Here is a 20,563-nt window from a genome sequence, read left to right as displayed (position 1 = left end):
GGAGGGGTCTAGCTGCTCCGTTTGCCTGGGCATGGAGTCAGGGCTGGGGCAGGGAGATTCTCCTTCTGCAGTTTGTGTGGGCATGGAGCCAGGACTGGGACCGGGAGGCATACATTCCTCAGTGTGCGGGAGCAGGTAAGAAGGCCCCGGCTGCTCTGAGGGTGGGCAAGACACAACAAGCTCAGTCTATGTTATTCTCACCTTCTCTCTTCTCTTTGTGCTCTAGGATCAGGAGGTCCTTACTCATCACCTGAGCTCTGTTTCTCATGTTCATCTTGTCCCTGTTCCTCCCTATCTACAAGCTGTTCTAATCCTGAAATGTCTTGGCCTGACTGGCTCTGCCCTTCCCCAGTTTCCTCCAAAGCCAACGGAGCTGTCCTCTCAATCTCCATCAGCTCCTGTTCCAGCTCATCTTCCCTTGGAGATTCAGGTGCCAACGAATAGGGGCTGGGATAGCTCAGGCAGTAGAGAAGCCTGTTATTAGAACACAGAGCCTGCAATTACTGCAGGTTCGAGCCCGGCCCAAGGTTGACTCAGCCTTCCACCCTTTATAAGGTAGGTAAAATGAGGACCCAGATTGTTGGGGGGGCAATAAGTTGACTTTGTAAAAAAAATATACAAATAGAATGAGACTATTGCCTTATACATTGTAAGCCGCCCTGAGTCTTCGGAGAAGGGCAGGGTATAAATGTAAAAAAAAACAAAAAAAAAACGAGGGCATGACACCTCCTGGGTAGCGAGTAGAGATATACAGGCAACCCGGCTGATAAGGAGGTTCCACAGGGCACATCCCCACAAACCGGGAGGGGATCTGGGAGGTCAGGCATAATGGCTGGTGTATGTACTCACTGCTTATACTTCCTGTCTTCCAGGTGCAGCCCTGGTAGAGGGCTTTGCCATGCCTGAGGTGGGGCGGTGGGTACTTGGAGGCTACAACAGTGGTGGGAGCTTGCTGCAGCAATGGTGGAGGTGAGCCAACACACCACTCTACAGCAGCGGAGGCAGCTGGGTTGACAGCAACATCAACCCAGCTGACATTGAAAGCCAGCTAATCACAGCTGGCAGTGATTCAGCTGACAATCAGCTGTTCCAGAGCATGATCATCTGTTCTCCCAATGAGCAGCTGATGAGCAGGCATTGGCTGAGCGAGTCTGGCCAATTTGTTGCAGGGTGGGGAAGGCATAGCCAATTGGTGTGGTGGCGGGACGCAGTGTGGTTCTGAACTTTAAAAGACCCTGGAAGGCAGACGCGCCCAGCACTGACTGTACATCTAATTCTGATTTGGAACTCATTATGTGCCAAAGTCTGGCTTATTAAATCCAGGAAGCCTCAACACGCATAGTGTATTACTGGCTTAAGTCTAAAACTCGGACCTTTGAGAACTAGCTTGTACAGCATTATATACTAAATTAAAAGTATATAAACTTAAAAAGTGTGCTTCGTGTACAGCTTTTACGTTTATGTACTGTTACTTTATTGTTTAATTTACTTTTTTACTTTTTACATCTTTACTCACTCTGTCAAAATGCCATCAGCAGTATCTCGTCCCTCTGGAGTATCCCAGAATACCCTAGATGTTAATTTATTGGGTTCTGCTATTTTCTCCTTTACACTTGGACATTGAATTCTTGGAGGTTCCATATCTATACATAAAAACACAGACAAACATAACAATTTGTTTTAAGCTAGTGTTTACTGAAGCATAGAACATTTTTAAACAATAGTAATAACATTAAGCCACAAACTGCTACTGGGACAGTTAAAATTAAACTGTTGAATATTAAAATGATACCAATAAAACGCTATATAAAATACTAGAGAACTATTTATAACAACACCTGTGCAAAGAAATAAAATGTTTCACACAAAGTGATTTTTTGCCTACTCTTCAATTTTAGTTACCTGTGCTTTTCAAAATTATTCTAATTTTGTAAAAATAAGTGCTTTTTCTTTTCAAAGTTGTTCTATTCAAAGTCTTCAGTTTTTTACTGCATTATAATTATAATTGGCACCCCTACTTTTCTAAAATACCTTTTTTTCATTTTTATCATTCATGTTGTATTTTAATGAAACTTGGTTTCTTTGTAGACAATCATTACTAGTAAGCCTGTAAAAACTGAACTAAAAACTAAATGTTTGGTTAAATTTTCACCAAATTTCAGAAATCTGGTCTTGATTTTGAAGAAAATGGAATTATTCAAGTGAAAAAAGATGGCAGAAGACTACAAGACTAAAGCTTTAAAGTTCCATCTGCAGGCTTTAAAATATTTTGCTTGCATTTGGATATCTAAATTAAAATTATATGAAACTTTATACTGGGTATCCATTTTTGCTGAAAGGCACTGTGTTTCCAGTAAAGTATATATAACCTGAAGCAGTAGTGGTATTCAGCCAGTTCTATCCGGTTTGGGTGAACCAGTAGCGGCGGCTGCAGGTGGCTCTGCCTACCCGCCCAGATGTAATCACGCTCCATTTATCCACATTTTTGACACTGCATACGCGCGGAAGGCCCTGCGCATGAGCGGAGGTGGAGGCACGCACTCACATTTGTGAACCGGTAGTGAAGGTAAGTGAATACCACCTCTGGCCTGAAGCCATATAGCTTCACGTTCTTAGAATATTTGTACAAATCAAACTGGTTTATACATTACTTATGTCAAAAATGGAATATATAAATCTATTAGGCCCAATGGGGCCGGATAGCTCAGGCTGGTACAGCCTGTTATTAAGAACACAAAGCCTGCAATTACTGCAGGTTCAAGCCCGGCCCAAGGTTGACTCAGCCTTCCATCCTTTATAAGGTAGGTAAAATGAGGACCCAGATTGTTGGGGGGGGCAATAAGTTGACTTTGTAAAAATATACAAATAGAATGAGACTATTGCCTTATACACTGTAAGCCGCCCTGAGTCTTCGGAGAAGGGCGGGGTATAAATGTAAACAAAAACAAAAAAAAAATGAACACTACTGTTCTTTTTTTTTAAAAAAACTCTGCATTGTAACATTTGCTTCCTGCTTAAGGCAAATTAATCAATCATCAGTAAATTGAAGCTTGTGATTCTGTTTGCAACTAACTAATGTTGTTAATGCTGGTTAAGAAATTGTTTTACTGCTAAAAAATGGATAGGGCAACCTTTTATAATGTGCTGCCCAAAGAACAGGCAGTTGCTGTAAATAAGGCAATGCCTAATAAGAATAAACTTAAATTAATAAAAAATGAAATATTCCAGTTTCCGGAATTTTCAGTGCTTCAGCTATATAATTCTAAGGACCCTCTCACTAAATAATAAAATTTAAGACTTTACATTTTTTAAATAAATTTCAGTTACATTAATATAACAATCCTGCGTTATTATTGGAACTATATCTCAAGACTCTCTTGGATCTGTAAATTCTTCTTGCCTGACCAGAATGTTCTATTCAGTTTAACTACATTGAAACAGTTATTAGATAAACATAACCCAAATTAGTATTTAGTATTAGTATTTATTGAATTTTTATACCGCCCTTCTCCCGAAGGACTCAGGGTGGTTCACAGCCAAAATAAAAACAACAATAATATAGAGATAAAACAATAATTAAAAAACTTATTAGATGTATGGCCAAATTAAAACATTTAAAACCTTAAAAACCCCATAAAATTTGTATCAAATATTAAAAATATTAAAAATATTAAAACTATTTAAAATTCCTATGCCAGTCCTGCGCGAATAAACAGATACGTCTTCGGCTCGCGGCGGAAGGTCCGCAGGTCAGGCAGTTGACAAGTCCAGGGGGAAGTTCATTCCAGAGGGTGGGAGCCCCCACAGAAAAGGCCCTTCCCCTGGGGGCTGCCAGCCGACATTGCTTGGCGGACGGCACCCTGAGAAGTCCCTCTCTGTGCGAGCGTACGGGTCGGTGGGAGGCATTCGGTAATAGCAGGCGGTCCCGTAAGTACCCTGGCCCTAAGCCATGGAGCGCTTTAAAGGTAGTAACCAAAACCTTAAAGTGCACCCGAAAGACCACAGGTAGCCAGTGCAGCCTGCGCAGGAGTGGTGTTACATGGGAGCCACGTGCGGCTCCCTCTATCACCCGCGCAGCTGTATTCTGAACCAACTGGAGCCTCCGGGTGCTCTTCAAGGGGAGCCCCATGTAGAGAGCATTGCAGTAGTCCAAGCGAGAGGTAACAAGAGCATGAGTGACCGTGCACAGGGCATCCCGGTCAAGGAAGGGGAGCAACTGGCGAATCAGGCGAATCTGATAAAAAGCTCTCCTGGAGACGGTCGTCAAGTGATCTTCAAACGACAACCATCCATCCAGGAGAACGTCCAAGTTGCGCACCCTCTCCACCGGGGCCAATGATTCGCTCCCAACAGTTAGCCGCGGCTGCAGCTGACTTTACCAGGGTGCCGGCATCCACAGCCACTCCGTCTTGGAGGGATTGAGCTTGAGCCTGTTTCTCCCCATCCAGACCCGTACGGCTTCCAGGCACCGGGACAGTACTTTGATAGCTTCGTTGGGGTGGCCTGGGGTGTTTGTTTGTTTATGTTTATTTAAATTTTTATACCGCCCTTCTCCCGAAGGACTCAGGGCGGTATACAGCCAAGATTAAAACAATTAAATATACAAAATTAAAATAGCAATTAAAATACATATTCAATAAATGGCCGAATTAAAACCGTCAAATTGACCGATACTAAAATACCCCAATAAAATTATTAAAAATTCAAAAATTTAAAAAATTTAAAAATCAAACCAGTTCCGCTTGGGTAAACAAATAACTTTTCAATTCACAGCGAAAGGTCGGAAGGTCAGGTAGTTGGCGCAAACCGGGGGGAAGTTCGTTCCAGAGGGTAGGTGCTCCAACAGAGAAGGCCCTTCCTCTGGGGGCCGCCAGCCGACATTGCTTGGCGGACGGCACCCTGAGAAGACCCTCTCTGTGGGAGCGTACGGGTCGGTGGGAGGCATAAGGTAGCAGCAGGTGGTCCCGTAAGTACCCGGGCCCTAAGCCATGGAGCGCTTTAAAGGTGGTAACCAGCACCTTGAAGCGCACCCAAAATACCACAGGTAGCCAGTGCAAACTGCGCAGGAATGGTGTTCCCTGGAGCAACGTGAATCTCCCTCAATCACCTGCGCAGCTGCATTCTGGACTAACTGGAGTCTCCGAGTGCACTTCAGGGGTAGCCCCATGTAGAGAGCATTGCAATAATCCAGACGAGAAGTGACAAGAGCATGAGTGACCGTGCATAAGGCATCCCGGTCAAGAAAGGGGCGCAACTGGCGAACCAGGCGAACCTGGTAGAAGGCTCTCCTGGAGACAGCCGCCAGCTGGTCTTCAAACGACAGCCGTCCATCCAGGAGAACGCCCAAGTTGTGTACCCTTTCTGTTAGGGCCAGTGACTCGCCCCCAACAGTCAGTCGCGGTTGCAGCTGACTGTACCGGGGTGCCGGCATCAACAGCCACTCCGTCTTGGATGGATTGAGTCTGAGTCTGTTTCTCCCCATCCAGACCCGTACGGCTTCCAGGCAACGGGACAGCACTTTGACAGCTTCGTTGGGGTGGCCCGGGGTGGAAAAGTACAGCTGAGTGTCATCAGCGTACAGCTGGTAACTCACCCCGAAGCCACTGATGACCTCGCACAACGGCTTCATATAGATGTTGAACAGGAGAGGCGAGAGAATCGACCCCTGAGGCACCCCAGAAGTAAGGCGCCTTGCGGTCGATCTCTGCCCTCCTGTCAACACCGTCTGCGACCGGTCGGAGAGATAGGAGGAGAACCACCGGTAAACGGTGCCTCCCACTCCCAAACTCTCCAACCGGTGCAGCAGGATACCATGGTCGATGGTATCAAAAGCCGATGAGAGATCTAACAGGACCAGGGCAGAGGAACAGCCCCTATCCCTGGCCCTCCAGAGGTCATCCACCAACGCGACCAAAGCTGTCTCCGTGCTATACCCGAACCGGAAGCCGGACTGGAACGGGTCTAGATAGACAGCTTCATCCAGGTACTGGGGGAGCTGCCACGCCACCACACTCTCTACAACCTTCACCACAAAGCGAAGGTTGGAGACTGGACGGTAATTACCCAAAATAGCTGGGTCCAGGGAAGGCTTCTTGAGGAGGGGTCTCACCACCGCCTCTTTCAAGGCGGCGGGAAAGACCCCTTCCAACAAAGAAGCATTTATAATTCCCCGGAGCCAGCCTCGTGTCACTTCCTGAATGGCCAGCACCAGCCAGGAGGGACACGGGTCCAGTAAACATCTAGTGGCATGTAACCTCCCCAGTAACCTGTCCACGTCCTCGGGAGCCACAGAATCAAACTCATCCCAAACAACATCAACAAGACGCGTCTCAGTCATCTCACCCGGATCATCGCAATCTTGGTCCAAACTATCCCGAAGCTGAGCGATTTTATCGTATAGATAACCACTAAACTCCTCGGCACGTCCCTGCAAGGGGTAATCCCGCCCCCCCTGGTGTAGGAGGGAGCGGGTCACCCGAAACAGGGCGGCCGGGCGGTTATCTGCCAACGCAATGAGGGTGGAGACGTAGGAACGCTTCGCCACCCTCAGTGCCACTAGGTAGGTCTTCGAAAAAGACCTAACTAGTGTCCGATCAGCCTCGGAACGGCTGGACCTCCAGGTGCTCTCTAGGCGTCTTTTCCGGCGTTTCATCTCTCTCAGCTCCTCAGAGAACCAAGGAGCCAATTGAGATCTGCGCCGGGTCAGAGGCCGCAAAAGCACGACACGGTCCAAAGCCCCAGCCACGGCCTCTTTCCAGGCCGCAACTAGTTCTTCGGTCGTACCGTGGGCAAGATCCTCAGGAAACGGCCCAAGCTCCGTCAGGAACCTCTCCGGGTCCATCAGGCGCCTGGGAGGAACCAACGCATTGGTTCCGTCTCCCTGCGGTGGTGAGCAGCGGTCTGAAAGTCTAGGCGGAGAAGAAAATGATCATGACCATGACACCGGTATCGTCACTACATCCCCTAATACCAGATCATTAAACCACTGTCCAGAGATATAAATCAAGTCCAGTGTGGACCCCCTCATGTGTGTAGGGCCATCAGTTACTTGAATCAGGTCCAAGGCCGTCATGGAAGCCTGGAACTCCTGAACCACCATCGATGACAAGCCAGCCGATGGCAGGTTGAAATCCCCCATGACCAAAAGTCTGGGGATCTCAATCGCCACCCCCGCAAGCACCTCCAGCAGCTCAGGCAGGGCTGTAGTCACGTAGCAAGGAGCCAGGTACGCGATCAACAGGCCCATCTGATTCTTATGGCCCCACTTCACAAGAAGGGATTCACAACCGGCTATCTGAGGCACAGTGGACTCTCTCGGCTCCAGACCTTCTCTCATCACAACCGCCACCCCTCCACCCCTACCCTGGGCCCTCGGTTGATGGAATGCTCGGAAACCCGGAGGGCACAGTTCAACCAGGGGCACACCTCCTTCTGTGCCCAACCAGGTCTCCGTAATGCCCATAAAGTCCGCGGACTCCCCCTGAGTAAGATCACAGATCAGGGGGGCCTTATTGACCACGGACCGGGCATTGCACATCAACCGGAGGCCCGGGCCCTGAGGATCCTGACCTTCCGGGGAACGGGTAAGGACTGAGGGGCCGGAGCACGTTATCGCTTTTAAACAGCGAGCCTGTGCTCCTAGAAAATGATACGGCCCCTTGCTTCCGCCATATCTGCCCCTCCCACTTACCGTACAGATGGAACCAACCTCTACGCCTGGAATGAACCCCTCACCCCCCTCCCTCGGACCAGATAAAACGCCGTGAACAAATCCCAGGACTGGACCTACCCTCCCCGACGGGTTTTTCCCCCCACCCGTCTCTTCCCTCCCCCCCTTTAAAAGACCCTTATTAAAAATCCTATTTACAAATCCCCAAAGATTCTTCTTCCTCGCATGCCACCTCTCCGGGTCCCAAGACCCCTCGTTAAGGTAGGCCCTCGTGGAAAAGTACAGCTGCGTATCGTCAGCGTACAGTTGGTACCTCACCCCAAAGCCACTGATGATCTCACCCAGCGGCTTCATATAGATGTTGAACAGGAGAGGGGAGAGGATCGACCCCTGCGGCACGCCACACGTGAGGCGCCTCGCGGTCACGGGCGCCAAATTCGCAAAAAGCAGGAATGTATGGTTTTATATATAAAGAAGCCACATGCATTCCCCAAAATACCAAACCCATTGCAAAATTGTTGAAATCATGTATGCTTCATGTTAACAGGAGTCTCAGAAATAACATCTATACATGATGATTGCTTATCTAACTTTTTTTTTTAATTCTGACCTTCCTTCTAAAGAACTTACTATGGCTTATGTGATTCTGTGCCAACCTCTATCAATTTTATCCTTATGAAAGCTGGGTTTAGAAATCAGGATTTCATTAAGTTTCAGGGCTGAACATTGATTTGAACATATATTAAGCAAATGTCCAGAAAACCTAGCAACTATACTACACTGTTATTTTCTTTCTCTTTAATTGCTCCAACTTGAATAGCCTATTAAATATTCAGAAAGCTCTGCTGGATACCTAATTTAGCATGCAATGAATGCAGAGAAATATGACTTTTTTCTCATCAATGCAAACACAGTGCAGGGATGATAATGGCTCTCATTTGTTTTAGCCATTTTTATTAGGAGACAGGGACACTATTTGCATTCTGGGTCTTATTTTAGCTAAATTATAATATTTTGATCCTTAGAAAATTGTATAACAGTGCCAGAAAGTATACTAAGGAGCAACTGTATTAATTGCCTTTTGAATTTTAAATTAGTATATCTCTTACTCAGAGGTGGGCTGCTGCCAGTTTGGACTGGTTCGGGCAAACTGGTTGTTATGATTCTGTGTACTTCGCCAAACCGGCAAATCCCACCACTGGATGGTCCCGCCCACCCCGCCTTGCTCCACCTCACTCCACCCTGCTCCACCCCACCCCACTCTGCCTCACCCCGCTGTGCTCCACCCCATCGTACCCTATCTCAGCTCACCTGCCTTAGCCAGTGGCTAGAGTCACGCCCACACCCAGCTACTCTTTGGCTCGCTTGCCCAGACCATGCAGCCCAATTGATCTCTGTGCCTTGCCTGCTTGCCTGCCTTCGCTGCGGCCTACTACACCAGCCACATGGCCCAGCTCTTCTCTGCACCTTGCCTGCTCTGCTCACTGCGGCTGCCCATGAAGGTAAGGTGCTTGGCCAAATGGTAGCCTTGGGGTGAACATGGCGAGACTCAGCCACCTTTTGGGTGTGGCTGTCACCATCCTTCCACTTGCATGCCACCTGCTCACCCTTCGCCTCGGGTCGGGGCCTAGCCTTCCCCAGGGCTACATGCCACCTACATAGCTCCCTCTGGCCTCAAACTACGGGCCCCAGGCCAAAGCAATTTACCTAGCCCGTGGCCTGCTGTGCTTGGCTGAAGGGCCACAGAGGGAAGCACGGGCACAGGGGGGATGGCATGGATGCAGGGGGCCCAAAGCAGTTTGGGTAAGGTTCTTACCTGTAAAAAGTCCCATCTGGAAAGTGCTGAAGCGGAGAGGAGCAGCCGGGTTGAGTCTCCGGCGACTCATATCTTGCAGCTGCTTCTTCCTGCCCTTGGTGTTGGGCGAGCCTTGGTCACTCACAGAGACGTTCCATGTGCTCACTGGGTGGGCAAGCTGTTTTTCTCTGCCGCTGCTCTTGCTGAAAAGCTTTTTATGCAGCACAGCAAAATTTAGCAGCTGTGAGCCGCCGTTTTCCTCTAAGTCCCATCCCGAAAGCACTACAGCGGAGCCTGGTTGAATGTTGCTTCTCTCTGCTGCAGTGCTTTCCAGATGGGACTTACACGACCCAAAGTGGCGGCTCACAGCTGCTAAATTTTGCTGTGCTGCACAAGACACTTCCCAGCAAGAGCAGCGGCAGAAATAGCCTCCGACCTGGAGAGCATGTGGAGCCGTTCCATGTGCTCTCTGGGTCAGCAGTTGCTTCTCTCCACTTTTTTGGTTTCTGGGTTATATCTTACTGATAGCTTATAAACAAGGGCCATCAAATACATCATTCAAATCTGTGTTGTTAAGTATTCAAGTTCAGTCAAATCACAAAATGCTTGGTAAATTTCTTTTCATTCTGTTTCATTAAATTTTTATTTTTAACACTGATATAGGTAAGTACAAACAAGAACAGCCTTATTTTGGAACTGCTTCTTATGCTCATATTCAGCTACTGATGTCCACTGAGAGTCCTATGTTGGTTTGGTGGTCTTTTAATCCAATCTCCTGCTCAGGCAGGAAATCTATACCATTTCAGACACTTTGTATTTGGCAATGGATGAAAACAGAGTATACGTTGTTGGGTGAAAACAGATCCCTTCCATTACCTACAGGCAACCTTAACCTGCAATCACAGTTGAGTCTGAAGTACAACATTATTTTATTTTTTTGCAGTAGTAGCCTTTACCAGGATGAAAAGGCAACAGAGTTTGACCACTTTTTTCAGCAGGAAACCAAGATCGGAACCAGATACAACAGAATTGGCCTTGGATGATCCAAAACAGTCACAAGCACCATCACCTGAACTTGGAAAAAGCAGCAAGTCAATTATTGATGACTCCGAAATTAAAAGTAATCTTCCTGAGTGCTGGACATTGCAACAGCATAACAAGTTTAAAGAAAAATATGAGGGACTGGAAATTTCCAACAAAAAATTTGGTTGCAAGTATTGTGTTAAATTTGACTTCACAAAAGAAAAAAGTGTTCATATATCAAAAGAATGCAAATATATCCTGATTGAGGCAGCAGGAAAAATAAAGAGATACAACAAGCTTCTCTAAGAAAAAATAATAAACTTCATCAAAAGCTCATAACTTTTGCACAGAGAACTTAAAGCAGGATGCAATAACAAAAGGAATAGATAGGATGACTGAACAATATTTAGGTACTACTTGTAGAATATTCAATATAGTTTACAGCCTGGCAGAAAAATGTAGGCCATTTTCATTCATGGAAGAAGTGATAGAATTGCAAATCAAAAATGGAGTAGACATGGGAATAGGATTGTATCAGGGGTGAAATGCTCCTGGTTCGGACCGGATTGGCCAATTTGGTAGCGATGGTGGCAGGTGGTTAGGAGAACTGGTAGCAAAAATCCCTGCCCCCCCCCCACTCATGACCACCCAATGCCCAGTTACCCACTTCCCCGCTTGCCACTTGTTTTAAAAAATGCTTTTAAAAGGTAAAAAAAGTGGTCCCGTGGCACATACAATTGCCCACGGAACTTGAGTAGGTCATTCTCCAAAGTCCAAGGAGACGTGGGGCCCACCTCTGCTCTCCACTGCTGAGACCAGGCATCTTGGCGCTGCGCCTCGTGCACCTGGGCCCGTAAGTCCACCGGTTCTCGTGCTGCGGCCAAGGCTTCTGCTGGCAGCACCGTCCGTGGAGGAAGAGGGTCCTTGGGGCCAAGGTATTCCGCTTGCGGGACAGGGTGTCCGTCCTCCGGTTGTGACCGCTGGAAATGTAGGTCATGTGAAAGTTGAACCGGGCGAAAAACAACGACCACTGGATCTGCCGCTGGTTCAACTTCTGAGCCATGGTGAGGTGCTCGAGGTTTCGATAGTCCGTTCGGACCTCCACCTGATGTCGGGCCCCCTCCAGATGGTGCCACCAAGCCTCGAACACGGCCTTGATAGCCAGCAACTCCTTTTCCCAGATGATGTAGTTGCACTTGGAAGAATTGAGTTTCCGGGAGTAGTAAGCGCAGGGAAAAAGAGTGCCACCATCCACCGGGGCCTGTAGCAGCACCGCTCCAAGGGCCACGTTGGACGCGTCCATCTCCACCACGAAAGGCCGGTGCGGGCTGGGGTGCCTCAGAATGGGTTCCGTGACGAAGGCTTTTTTGAGGGCCACGAATGCCTCCTGTTGCTGGGGACCCCACCAGAATGGGACTTTCTTCTGGAGGAGTTGGGTGAGCGGAGATGTCAGCGTGCTAAAGCCCGGGACGAAGGTCCGGTAATAATTGGCGAAGCCCAGCAGTCGCTGAAGATCCTTCACCCGACGAGGGGCTTCCCAGCTACACAAAGCCTCCACTTTGCGCGGGTCCATGGCTATACCTTCAGGCGAGATGATATGCCTGAGGAATTCTATGGAAGTCCGGAAAAAGAAGCACTTCTCTAGCTTCGCATAGAGCTGGTGCTCCCGCAGGCGTTGAAGAACCGGACAGACGTGCTGGAGGTGGCTTTCCCTGGACTGGGAGTAGATCAGGATGTTGTCCAGTAGACCACCACGAACTGATCCAACATGTCCCAGAACACGTCACTCATGAAGTGTTGGAAGAAGGTGGGGGCGTTGGTCAGCCCAAACGGCATGATGGTGTATTCGTAATGTCCGTACCGGGTGCCGAATGCTGTCTTCCATTCGTCCCCCTCATGCATCCATACCAGGTTGTAGGCCCCCTGGAGATCGAGCTTGGTGAAGATCGTGGCATCCCACAACCTCTCCAGCAGCTCCAGGATGAGCGGCAGGGGGTAGCGATTCCACACTCTGATGGCATTCAGCTGGAGGTAATCGCAGCACAAACGCAAATCCCCCGTCTTCTTCTTCACGAAGAGGACCAGGGCCGAGAGAGGGGACTTCGAAGGCCGGATGAACCCTCAGGCCAGGTTTTTGTGCAGGAAGCCCCGAGGGCGGCCAACTCGGGCTCCAACATGGAGTACAGGTATCCCACAGGCAGTGGGGCGTTGGGCAGGAGGTCCACGGGGCAATCGTAGGGCCAATGCGGGGGTAATCAGTCCGCCTCCTTCTCGCTGAACTCATTGGCGATGTCCGTCAGCTCAGGAGGCACAGAGACGGCCGGGGTGAAGACGTCCTGGCCGGCACAGGTGTGGCGGATGTGGTTGACGCACTGTAGGCTCGGGAATGAGATGGCGTTCCGCAACAAGGCCACCTGAGGGTTGTGAGCCTGAAGCCAAGCCAGACCAAGGACTACGGAGAAGTGGAGGTCCGCCGTCACATAAAACTGGATCACCTCCTTGTGGTCCCCAATGGCGAGGCGCAAAGGCTGAGTGGCACATTTAATGGGGCCGGCCACCAGTTCCCTCCCGTCGATCATCTTGACACTCATCGGAGGGTCCACCGGTACCAAGGGGACATCAAAATGGTCCACAAAGGGCCGGTCCATAAAGTTCGTCATGGCCCCTGTGTCCACCAGTGCGTGCGCTGGAATCCCCTCTGACCGGTTACCCAACCACACCCAGGTGTCCAAAATCAAGTGCCGAAGGGGCCCAGGGTCTACTTCCACAACGTCCGGTGGGGGCTGTTGTGTCTCGTCCGATCTCATCTCAGCCGGGGTCTTCTTATCTGCTTCCGAACATGGAGGAATGTTCTAGTATGCCTTCCGGCCCCAGCCCTGGCTCCATGCCCAGACAGGCTGAAGAGGAAGAAATACGTCCAGCCCCCAGCTCTGGCTCTATGCCCAGACAGGCTGAAGAGGAAGAAATACCTCCAGCCCCCAGCTCTGGCTCCATGCCCAGGCAAACGGAGCAACTAGACCCCTCCCCCTCCTCGACAGCATGTGAGCCTGAGGAAGGTCTATTGCCAACAGCTGCCGACTGGAGTGACCCTCGCGTCAGAAGACTTGATAGGCGGAGGCAACAGAAGGAAGGGAGGGGCAGGCCCGGATAAGTGCTGAGTCATGGAGCCACACCCCATGGCCTATATAAAGGATCTGCTTTCTGGCATTCTCTGAGTCAGGCAAAGTCTTGCTGAAGTCACTTTCTGGTCTCCTGCCTGCCCTGAGGACTTTGTTAGGACTTTGGCAGAGCTGCAGAGGCACGCCTGATTCGGATTTCCCTGACCCGGCCATCATCGGAGGAGTGGGACACGACATCTTGCCTGACTCCCACACATCTACACCACAAGATGGATCAGCAACAGCTGGCGCTGATTGTGCAGCAGCTACAAGCAGATAACCAGCAACTGCAACAGCAAGTCGCCCAGCTGACTGCTCAACTGGCTGCTGGGAATGCCCCAGCAGTCCAACCTCCTCCTCCTCCTCCTCCTCAGCGCCACAGCCCGGTACCGGTGCCGGAGAAGTTCTCAGGACGGATGGAGATGTTCCCGGCCTTCATGGCCCAGTGCCAGACCTACATGGCAATGCGGCCGGGGGACTTTCCAGATGACCGGGCCAGGGTGGCCTTCGTGATGAACCTGTTGTCTGGCCAGGCTGCGCAGTGGGCCACGCCTTTGGTGCTCAGGGAAAGCCCCTTGCTGGCGGACTACCAGGGGTTCTGGGGGCAACTACGCCTAATGTATGAGGACCCCGTGCGGGCCCAGACGGCTGCTTGGCGCCTAGGAGAGATTCAACAAGGGCCCCGCCCCCTCCGGGAGTACATCGTGGAATTCCGGTTGCTGTGCCATGATTCGGACTGGAACGACATGGCACTGGTGGACGCGTTCAAGAGGGGCCTTTCGGAAGAGCTCCAGGACGAGCTGGCTCGGGTGGAGGCGCCACGGACCCTCGTTGACCTGGTGCTCCTCTGCCTGCGCCTCGCCACCCATCTCCAGCAACCGTCAAAGACCATCGCACTCCCTCGACCTGTGCCGACCCCGCTCCGGGCCACCCCGCGCTTCGTGGCCACTGCCGCGGAGCCCATGGAGTTAGGAGCGGCCAGGTTTTGCCTGACGGCCCAGGATCGGAGCCGGAGGCGCCAAGGGGGGCTGTGTTTGTACTGTGGGGAGCCCGGCCATTTTGCTGCCGCATGCCCTAATCCCTGGCCAGTCGGGAAACGGGGCAGGCCCGGCCTCGGGGAAACCTTAGGCCGGGCACAGATCAAGCCCCCGCCAGGCATGGCCGACGTGGACCCCGGGCCCCCTCGGCACCTGATTTTGGACACCCAGGTGTGGGTGGGTGACCGGCCGGAGGGGATCCCGGCGCACGCGCTGGTGGATTTGGGGGCCACCACGAACTTTATGGAACGGGCCTTTGTGGACCATTTTGGGGTTCCCTTGGTACGCTCCGATGAGCGTCGAGACCATCGACGGGAGGGAGCTGGTGGCCGGACCCATTAACTTCGCCATGCAGCCCTTGCGCCTCGCCATCGGGGACCACGAGGAGGCGATTCGCTTGTACGTAATGGCGGACCTCCACTTTCCGGTGATCCTCGGACTGGCCTGGCTGCGGACTCACAACCCTCAGGTGGCCTGGTCGCGGAACACCATCTCGTTTCCCAGCCTGCAGTGTGTCGATCACATCCGCCACACCTGCGCCGGCCAGGACGTCTTCACCGCGACCGTCGCCGTGCCCCCTGAGCTGCAGGACTTCGCTGACGTCTTCAGCGAAAAGGAGGCGGACCGCTTGCCCCCGCACCAGCCCTACGACTGCCCCGTGGACCTGCAGCCCGGCGCCCCGCTGCCAACGGGACGCCTGTATTCCATGTCCGAGCCCAAGTTGGCCGCCCTCAGGGACTTTCTGGACAAAAATCTGGCCCGAGGGTTCATCTGGCCTTCCAAGTCCCCTCTGTCGGCCCCGGTCCTCTTCGTGAAAAAGAAGACGGGGGATTTGCGCCTGTGTTGCGACTACCGCCGGCTGAACGCCATCACAGTGCGGAATCACTACCCCCTGCCGCTCATCCCGGAGCTGATGGACCGGCTGCGGGAGGCCTCCATCATTACCAAGCTCGATCTCCGGGGGGCCTACAACCTGGTGCGGATGCGTGAAGGGGACGAGTGGAAGACGGCATTTGGCACCCGGTACGGACACTACGAGTACACAGTCATGCCGTTCGGGCTGACCAACGCCCCCGCCGTCTTCCAACATTTTATGAACGATGTGTTCCGGGACATGTTGGATCGGTACGTGGTGATCTACCTGGCGACATCCTGGTCTACTCCCGGTCCAGGGAAAGTCACCTCCAGCACCTCCACCTGGTCCTGCAGCGCCTGCGGGAGCACCAGCTCTACGCCAAGCTGGAGAAGTGCTTTTTCCTCTGGACGTCCATCGAGTTCCTCGGGTACATCCTCTCACCCGAGGGGATCGCCATGGACCCACGCAAGGTGGAGGCCCTGAGCAGCTGGGAAGCCCCGCGTCGGGTGAAGGATGTCCAGCGGCTGCTGGGCTTCGCCAATTACTATCGGACCTTCATCCCGGGCTTCGCCACGCTGACGGCTCCGCTCACCCAGCTCCTCCAGAAGAAGGTCCCGTTCCGGTGGGGTCCCCCACAGGAGGAAGCCTTCACGGCTCTCAAAAAGGCTTTCGTCACGGAGCCCGTCCTGCGACATCCCGACCCGCACCGGCCTTTCGTGGTGGAGACGGACGCCTCCAATGTCGCCCTCGGACCGGTGCTGCTACAGGCCCCGGCGGATGGCGGCATTCTTTTTCCCTGCGCGTACTACTCGCGGAAGCTCAACTCTTCCGAGCGCAACTATACCATCTGGGAAAAGGAGTTCCTGGCTATCAAGGCCGTGTTCGAGGCGTGGTGGCACCACCTGGAGGGGGCCCGGCATCAGGTGGAGGTCCGAACGGACCATCGGTACCTCGAACATCTCACCACGGCTCGGAAGTTGAACCAGCGGTAGATCCGGTGGTCGCTGTTCTTCGCCCGGTTCAACTTCCGCGTAACCTATATCCCCAGCGGCCACAACTGGAGGGCGGACACCCTGTCCCGTAAGCCGGAGTACCTGAGCGCCCAAGACCCTCTTCCTCCACGGACAGTACTGTCGGCGGAAGCCTTGGCCGCTGCCCGGGAACCGGTAGACTTACGGGCCTGGGTGCGAGAGGCGCAGCACCAAGACGCCTGGTCTCAGCAGCAGCGAGCAGAGGCGGGCCCCACGTCTCCGTGGACATTGGAAGACAACGTACTCAAGTTCCGGGGGCGGTTGTATGTGCCCACGGGACCGCTCCGGTACCTCGTCCTGGCCCAGTGCCACGACAACCCTGCCGCGGGCCATTTCGGGTTTTTCAAGACTCTCAACCTGGTGACACGGACCTTCTGGTGGCCCCGGGTGCAGCATGACGTCCATGCCTACGTGACGTCCTGCGTGCCGTGCCGGCAAGCCAAGGCCGCCACGGGGGCCCCTCCCGGGCTCCTCCAGCCCTTGCCGACTCCTGACAGACCCTGGGGGGTGATTTCCATGGACTTCCTGACAGACCTGCTGCCGTCCTCGGGGTTCACCACGGTGCTGGTGGTGGTGGACATGCTCACCAAGATGGCACACTTCATCCCGTGCTGCGGGCTGCCCACCGCCACCAAGACGGCCTGTCTCTTCTTGCAACACGTCTTCCGCCTCCACGGTCTGCCGGACAGGGTGGTGTCGGACCGTGGGGCGCAGTTCACGGCTCGCTTTTGGAAGAGCTTGATGGCCGCATTGGAGGTGCAGGTGTGCCTGTCGTCGGCGCACCATCCAGAGACCGACGGCGGGACAGAGAAGGTCATTGGCGTCCTGGAGCAGTACCTACGGTGCTTCGTGAACCAGCAGCAGGACAACTGGGCCGATTACCTGTCCCTGGCGGAGTTCGCCTTCAACAACTCCCAACACACCTCCACCCAGACCACCCCGTTCCTGGCCAACTTGGGTACCATCTGCGGCTCTTCCCTCTGGTGCCCCCGGACTCCCCGGTTCCCGAGACACAGTCCTTTCTCTCCGAGTTGCACGCGGTCCAGCAGATGGTGAGTTGGCAGCTGAATCGGGCGAAGGAGGACTACAAGCGGGTCGCCGATCGTTCCCGACGGGCAACACCCCCGCTGGTGGTCGGAGACCACGTGTGGCTCTCCACAAAGCATCTCCCGTCCGACCGACCGGCGAAGAAACTGGACCACCGGTTCATCGGTCCGTTCCCCGTCGAGGCGGTCATCAATCCGGTGGCCTACCGGCTGACCCTGCCACATTCCATGCGGATCCATCCCGTCTTCCACCGGTCCTTGCTGGTCCCTGAGGCCCCGCCATCTCCCCTCCGGTGCCCTTGTACTCCTCCACCCTGTCCTCGTCGACAGCGACGGGCGGCGCTGGGCACCGGAGGGGAGGGCAAGGGTACGGGACTGAGTTCACCTGGGTCGACACCTCCGACGTCCACGCCTCGGACCTGGTGTGGGCCTTCCACTAGCAGAACCCGGCCTGACCGTATCCCGATCGTCAGCCCCGGGGGAAGGGCCCTGCGGTTAGGGATAGTGTTGTGGCTCGTCCAATCTCATCTCAGCCGGGGTCTTCTTATCTGCTTCCGAACACGGAGGAATGTTCTAGTATGCCTCCCGGCCCCAGCCCTGGCTCCATGCCCAGACAGGCTGAAGAGGAAGAAATACCTCCAGCCCCCAGCTCTGGCTCCATGCCCAGACAGGCTGAAGAGGAAGAAATACCTCCAGCCCCCAGCTCTGGCTCCATGCCCAGGCAAACGGAGCAACTAGACCCCTCCCCCTCCTCCACAGCATGTGAGCCTGAGGGAGGTCTATTGCCAACAGCTGCCGACTGGAGTGACCCTCGCGTCAGAAGACTTGATAGGCGGAGGCAACAGAAGGAAGGGAGGGGCAGGCCTGGATAAGTGCTGAGTCATGGAGCCACACCCCATGGCCTATATAAAGGATCTGCTTTCTGGCATTCTCTGAGTCAGGCAAAGTCTAAACATATCTTGCTGAAGTCACTTTCTGGTCTCCTGCCTGCCCTGAGGACTTTGCTAGGACTTTGGCAGAGCTGCAGAGGCACGCCTGATTCGGATTTCCCTGACCCGGCCGTCAGCGGAGGACTAGGACACGACAGGGGCTTGGTACGTGCCTGACCTAGGGTTTCCCCAAGGCCGGGCCTGCCCCGTTTCCTGACTGGTCACGTTGGGATTCGGGGACAGACGTGCGCATCCCACCGCACTTCCTTGGGCAAGTGAAATGGCCGGGCTCCCCGCAGTACAAACACAATCCCCCTTGGTGCCTCCGGCTCCGGTCCTCGACCGTCAGACCAGGTCTGGCCGCTCCTAACTCCATGGGCTCCTCCGTAGCAGCCACAGAGCGCAGGGCGGCCCGGGATGGGGTTGGCACGGAACGCAGGAGCGCAGCTGTTGTCATCGGTTCTGGGGGGGTGATGGGACGGGCATCGTTGGAGACGGGCGTCGAGATGCAGGCAGAGGGGCACCAGATCCTTGAGGGTCTGCGGTGCCTCCACCCGGGCCAGCTTGTCCAGGAGCTCCTCCGAGAGGCCCCTCTGGAACACGTCCGCCCGCGCCGCATTGTTCCAATCCACGTGTTTGCAAACCAGGCGAAATTCGGCGATGTATTCCGGTAGGGGGCGCTTCCCTTGCCGGAGGTCCCATAAGCGCCTGGTGGCCGTTAGGGTCCAAACGGGGTCCTCATACATGAGGCGCAGTTGCCGCCAAAACCTCTGGTAGTCTGCCATCAAGGAGCTGTTCTGCAGCACTAGGGGCGTGGCCCATTGGGCAGCCGAGCCGGACAGAAAGTTCATGACGAATGCCACCTTGGCCCACTCATTTGCGAAGTCCTCCGGCCACATCGCCATGAAGAGCTGACACTGTGCCATGAAGGCCGGGAACATCTCCAGCTGCCCAGAAAACTTCTCAGGCACCGGGCACTTGTGACGAGGAATGGGAGGAGAGGGGGGAGACGAGGCTGCAGGAGCATTCCAGGCAGCAACGTGTGCTGTCAGGTGAGTGACTTGCTGCTGCAGCCTTTGATTGTCAACTTGAAGTTGCTGGAGCAGCTGCTGCAGCTTTTGCAAGTCTATCTTGATAAGAAGATGGTTTCGTTTGGGTGACGAACAAGATATTCTGTCCCCCCCACCTCAGTCCGGGAGGCACAAGAAATGACTCAATTAGCCGGCAATTAAGTCCACGGCAGCTATCAGCTCTGGCAGCAACCCAGCAAGCATCTGCCAAGGTTTTTCTGTTATCTTTCTTGATGCCGGCGTGTCAACCAAGAAGTCAGGAATAAACAGCACTTCAGCTCAAGTTCTCTTCAGGCAGTTTGATCTGTTCGTCACAAAGCAGTATAGCAGCCCCTCCTTCTTTTATACCCTGTGGGGTGTGGCTCTGTGACTCAGCACTTTCTCGACCTGCCCCACCCCTGCTTCTATTGTTTCCGCCTCTCTTGTCTACGAAATCTGGGATCTAACCACACTGATTGTCCTCAGCTGGGTCTGGAAGCATTTCCTGGGCAGGGGGAGATACAGGAGACAGAAGCCTCGTCACCTCTTCCACTTGACCTGCCTCTGGCTCCTAGAGCTGAGCCAGGGAAGCTGGCCCTGCAGAAGGGAGCCTTGATGGCCCTTCCCCCTCACTCTCTGAGTCATTCTCTGGCAGGGGGCCAGGCCCGGGGGGGGGGTTGCTGGAGCCACAACACTGGCCTTCTCCAGGGCCTCTGCCCACATGCTGCCTGCTTGCCCTCCGACTCACTCACCTTCGTCTGTGTCTTGGTGGGGGGGAACAGGGCGAGGCTTGGCCATCTTTCGCAAGAAGCCTTGAGCCACTGGTAGTTTTTGGCTGCCTTTCAAGCAGCTCTGCTGCAACACCATCCCTCCGGCACAGCAGGCCATTCTCCTGGCCGGGTCTGGCCAAGAGCGGCACCGGCGGCGATGGGATGCATGTGCATGGTCAGTGCAAAGAACAGGGCAGCGA

At 53.5% G+C, this 20,563-nt stretch overlaps 1 protein-coding gene across 4 annotated transcripts in view; it reads right to left on the bottom strand.

Moving 5' to 3' along the window:
* The window catches only part of SRPX (sushi repeat containing protein X-linked), a 149,114-nt gene that overhangs the window by 59,988 nt on the left and 68,563 nt on the right, over positions 1 to 20,563 (bottom strand). For all 4 annotated transcript variants that reach the window (XM_058184458.1, XM_058184457.1, XM_058184455.1 and 1 more), the window contains one exon: positions 1,517 to 1,643. In XM_058184458.1, the coding sequence (XP_058040441.1) occupies positions 1,517 to 1,643 (127 nt within the window). The remainder of the gene's footprint in view (positions 1 to 1,516; positions 1,644 to 20,563) is intronic.

This window comes from Ahaetulla prasina, chromosome 5 (assembly GCF_028640845.1).
Source record: "Ahaetulla prasina isolate Xishuangbanna chromosome 5, ASM2864084v1, whole genome shotgun sequence".
Lineage (NCBI taxonomy): Eukaryota > Metazoa > Chordata > Lepidosauria > Squamata > Colubridae > Ahaetulla > Ahaetulla prasina.
Note: the sequence above shows the minus strand (reverse complement) of the source record. Positions and strands in the feature narration are given on the sequence as shown.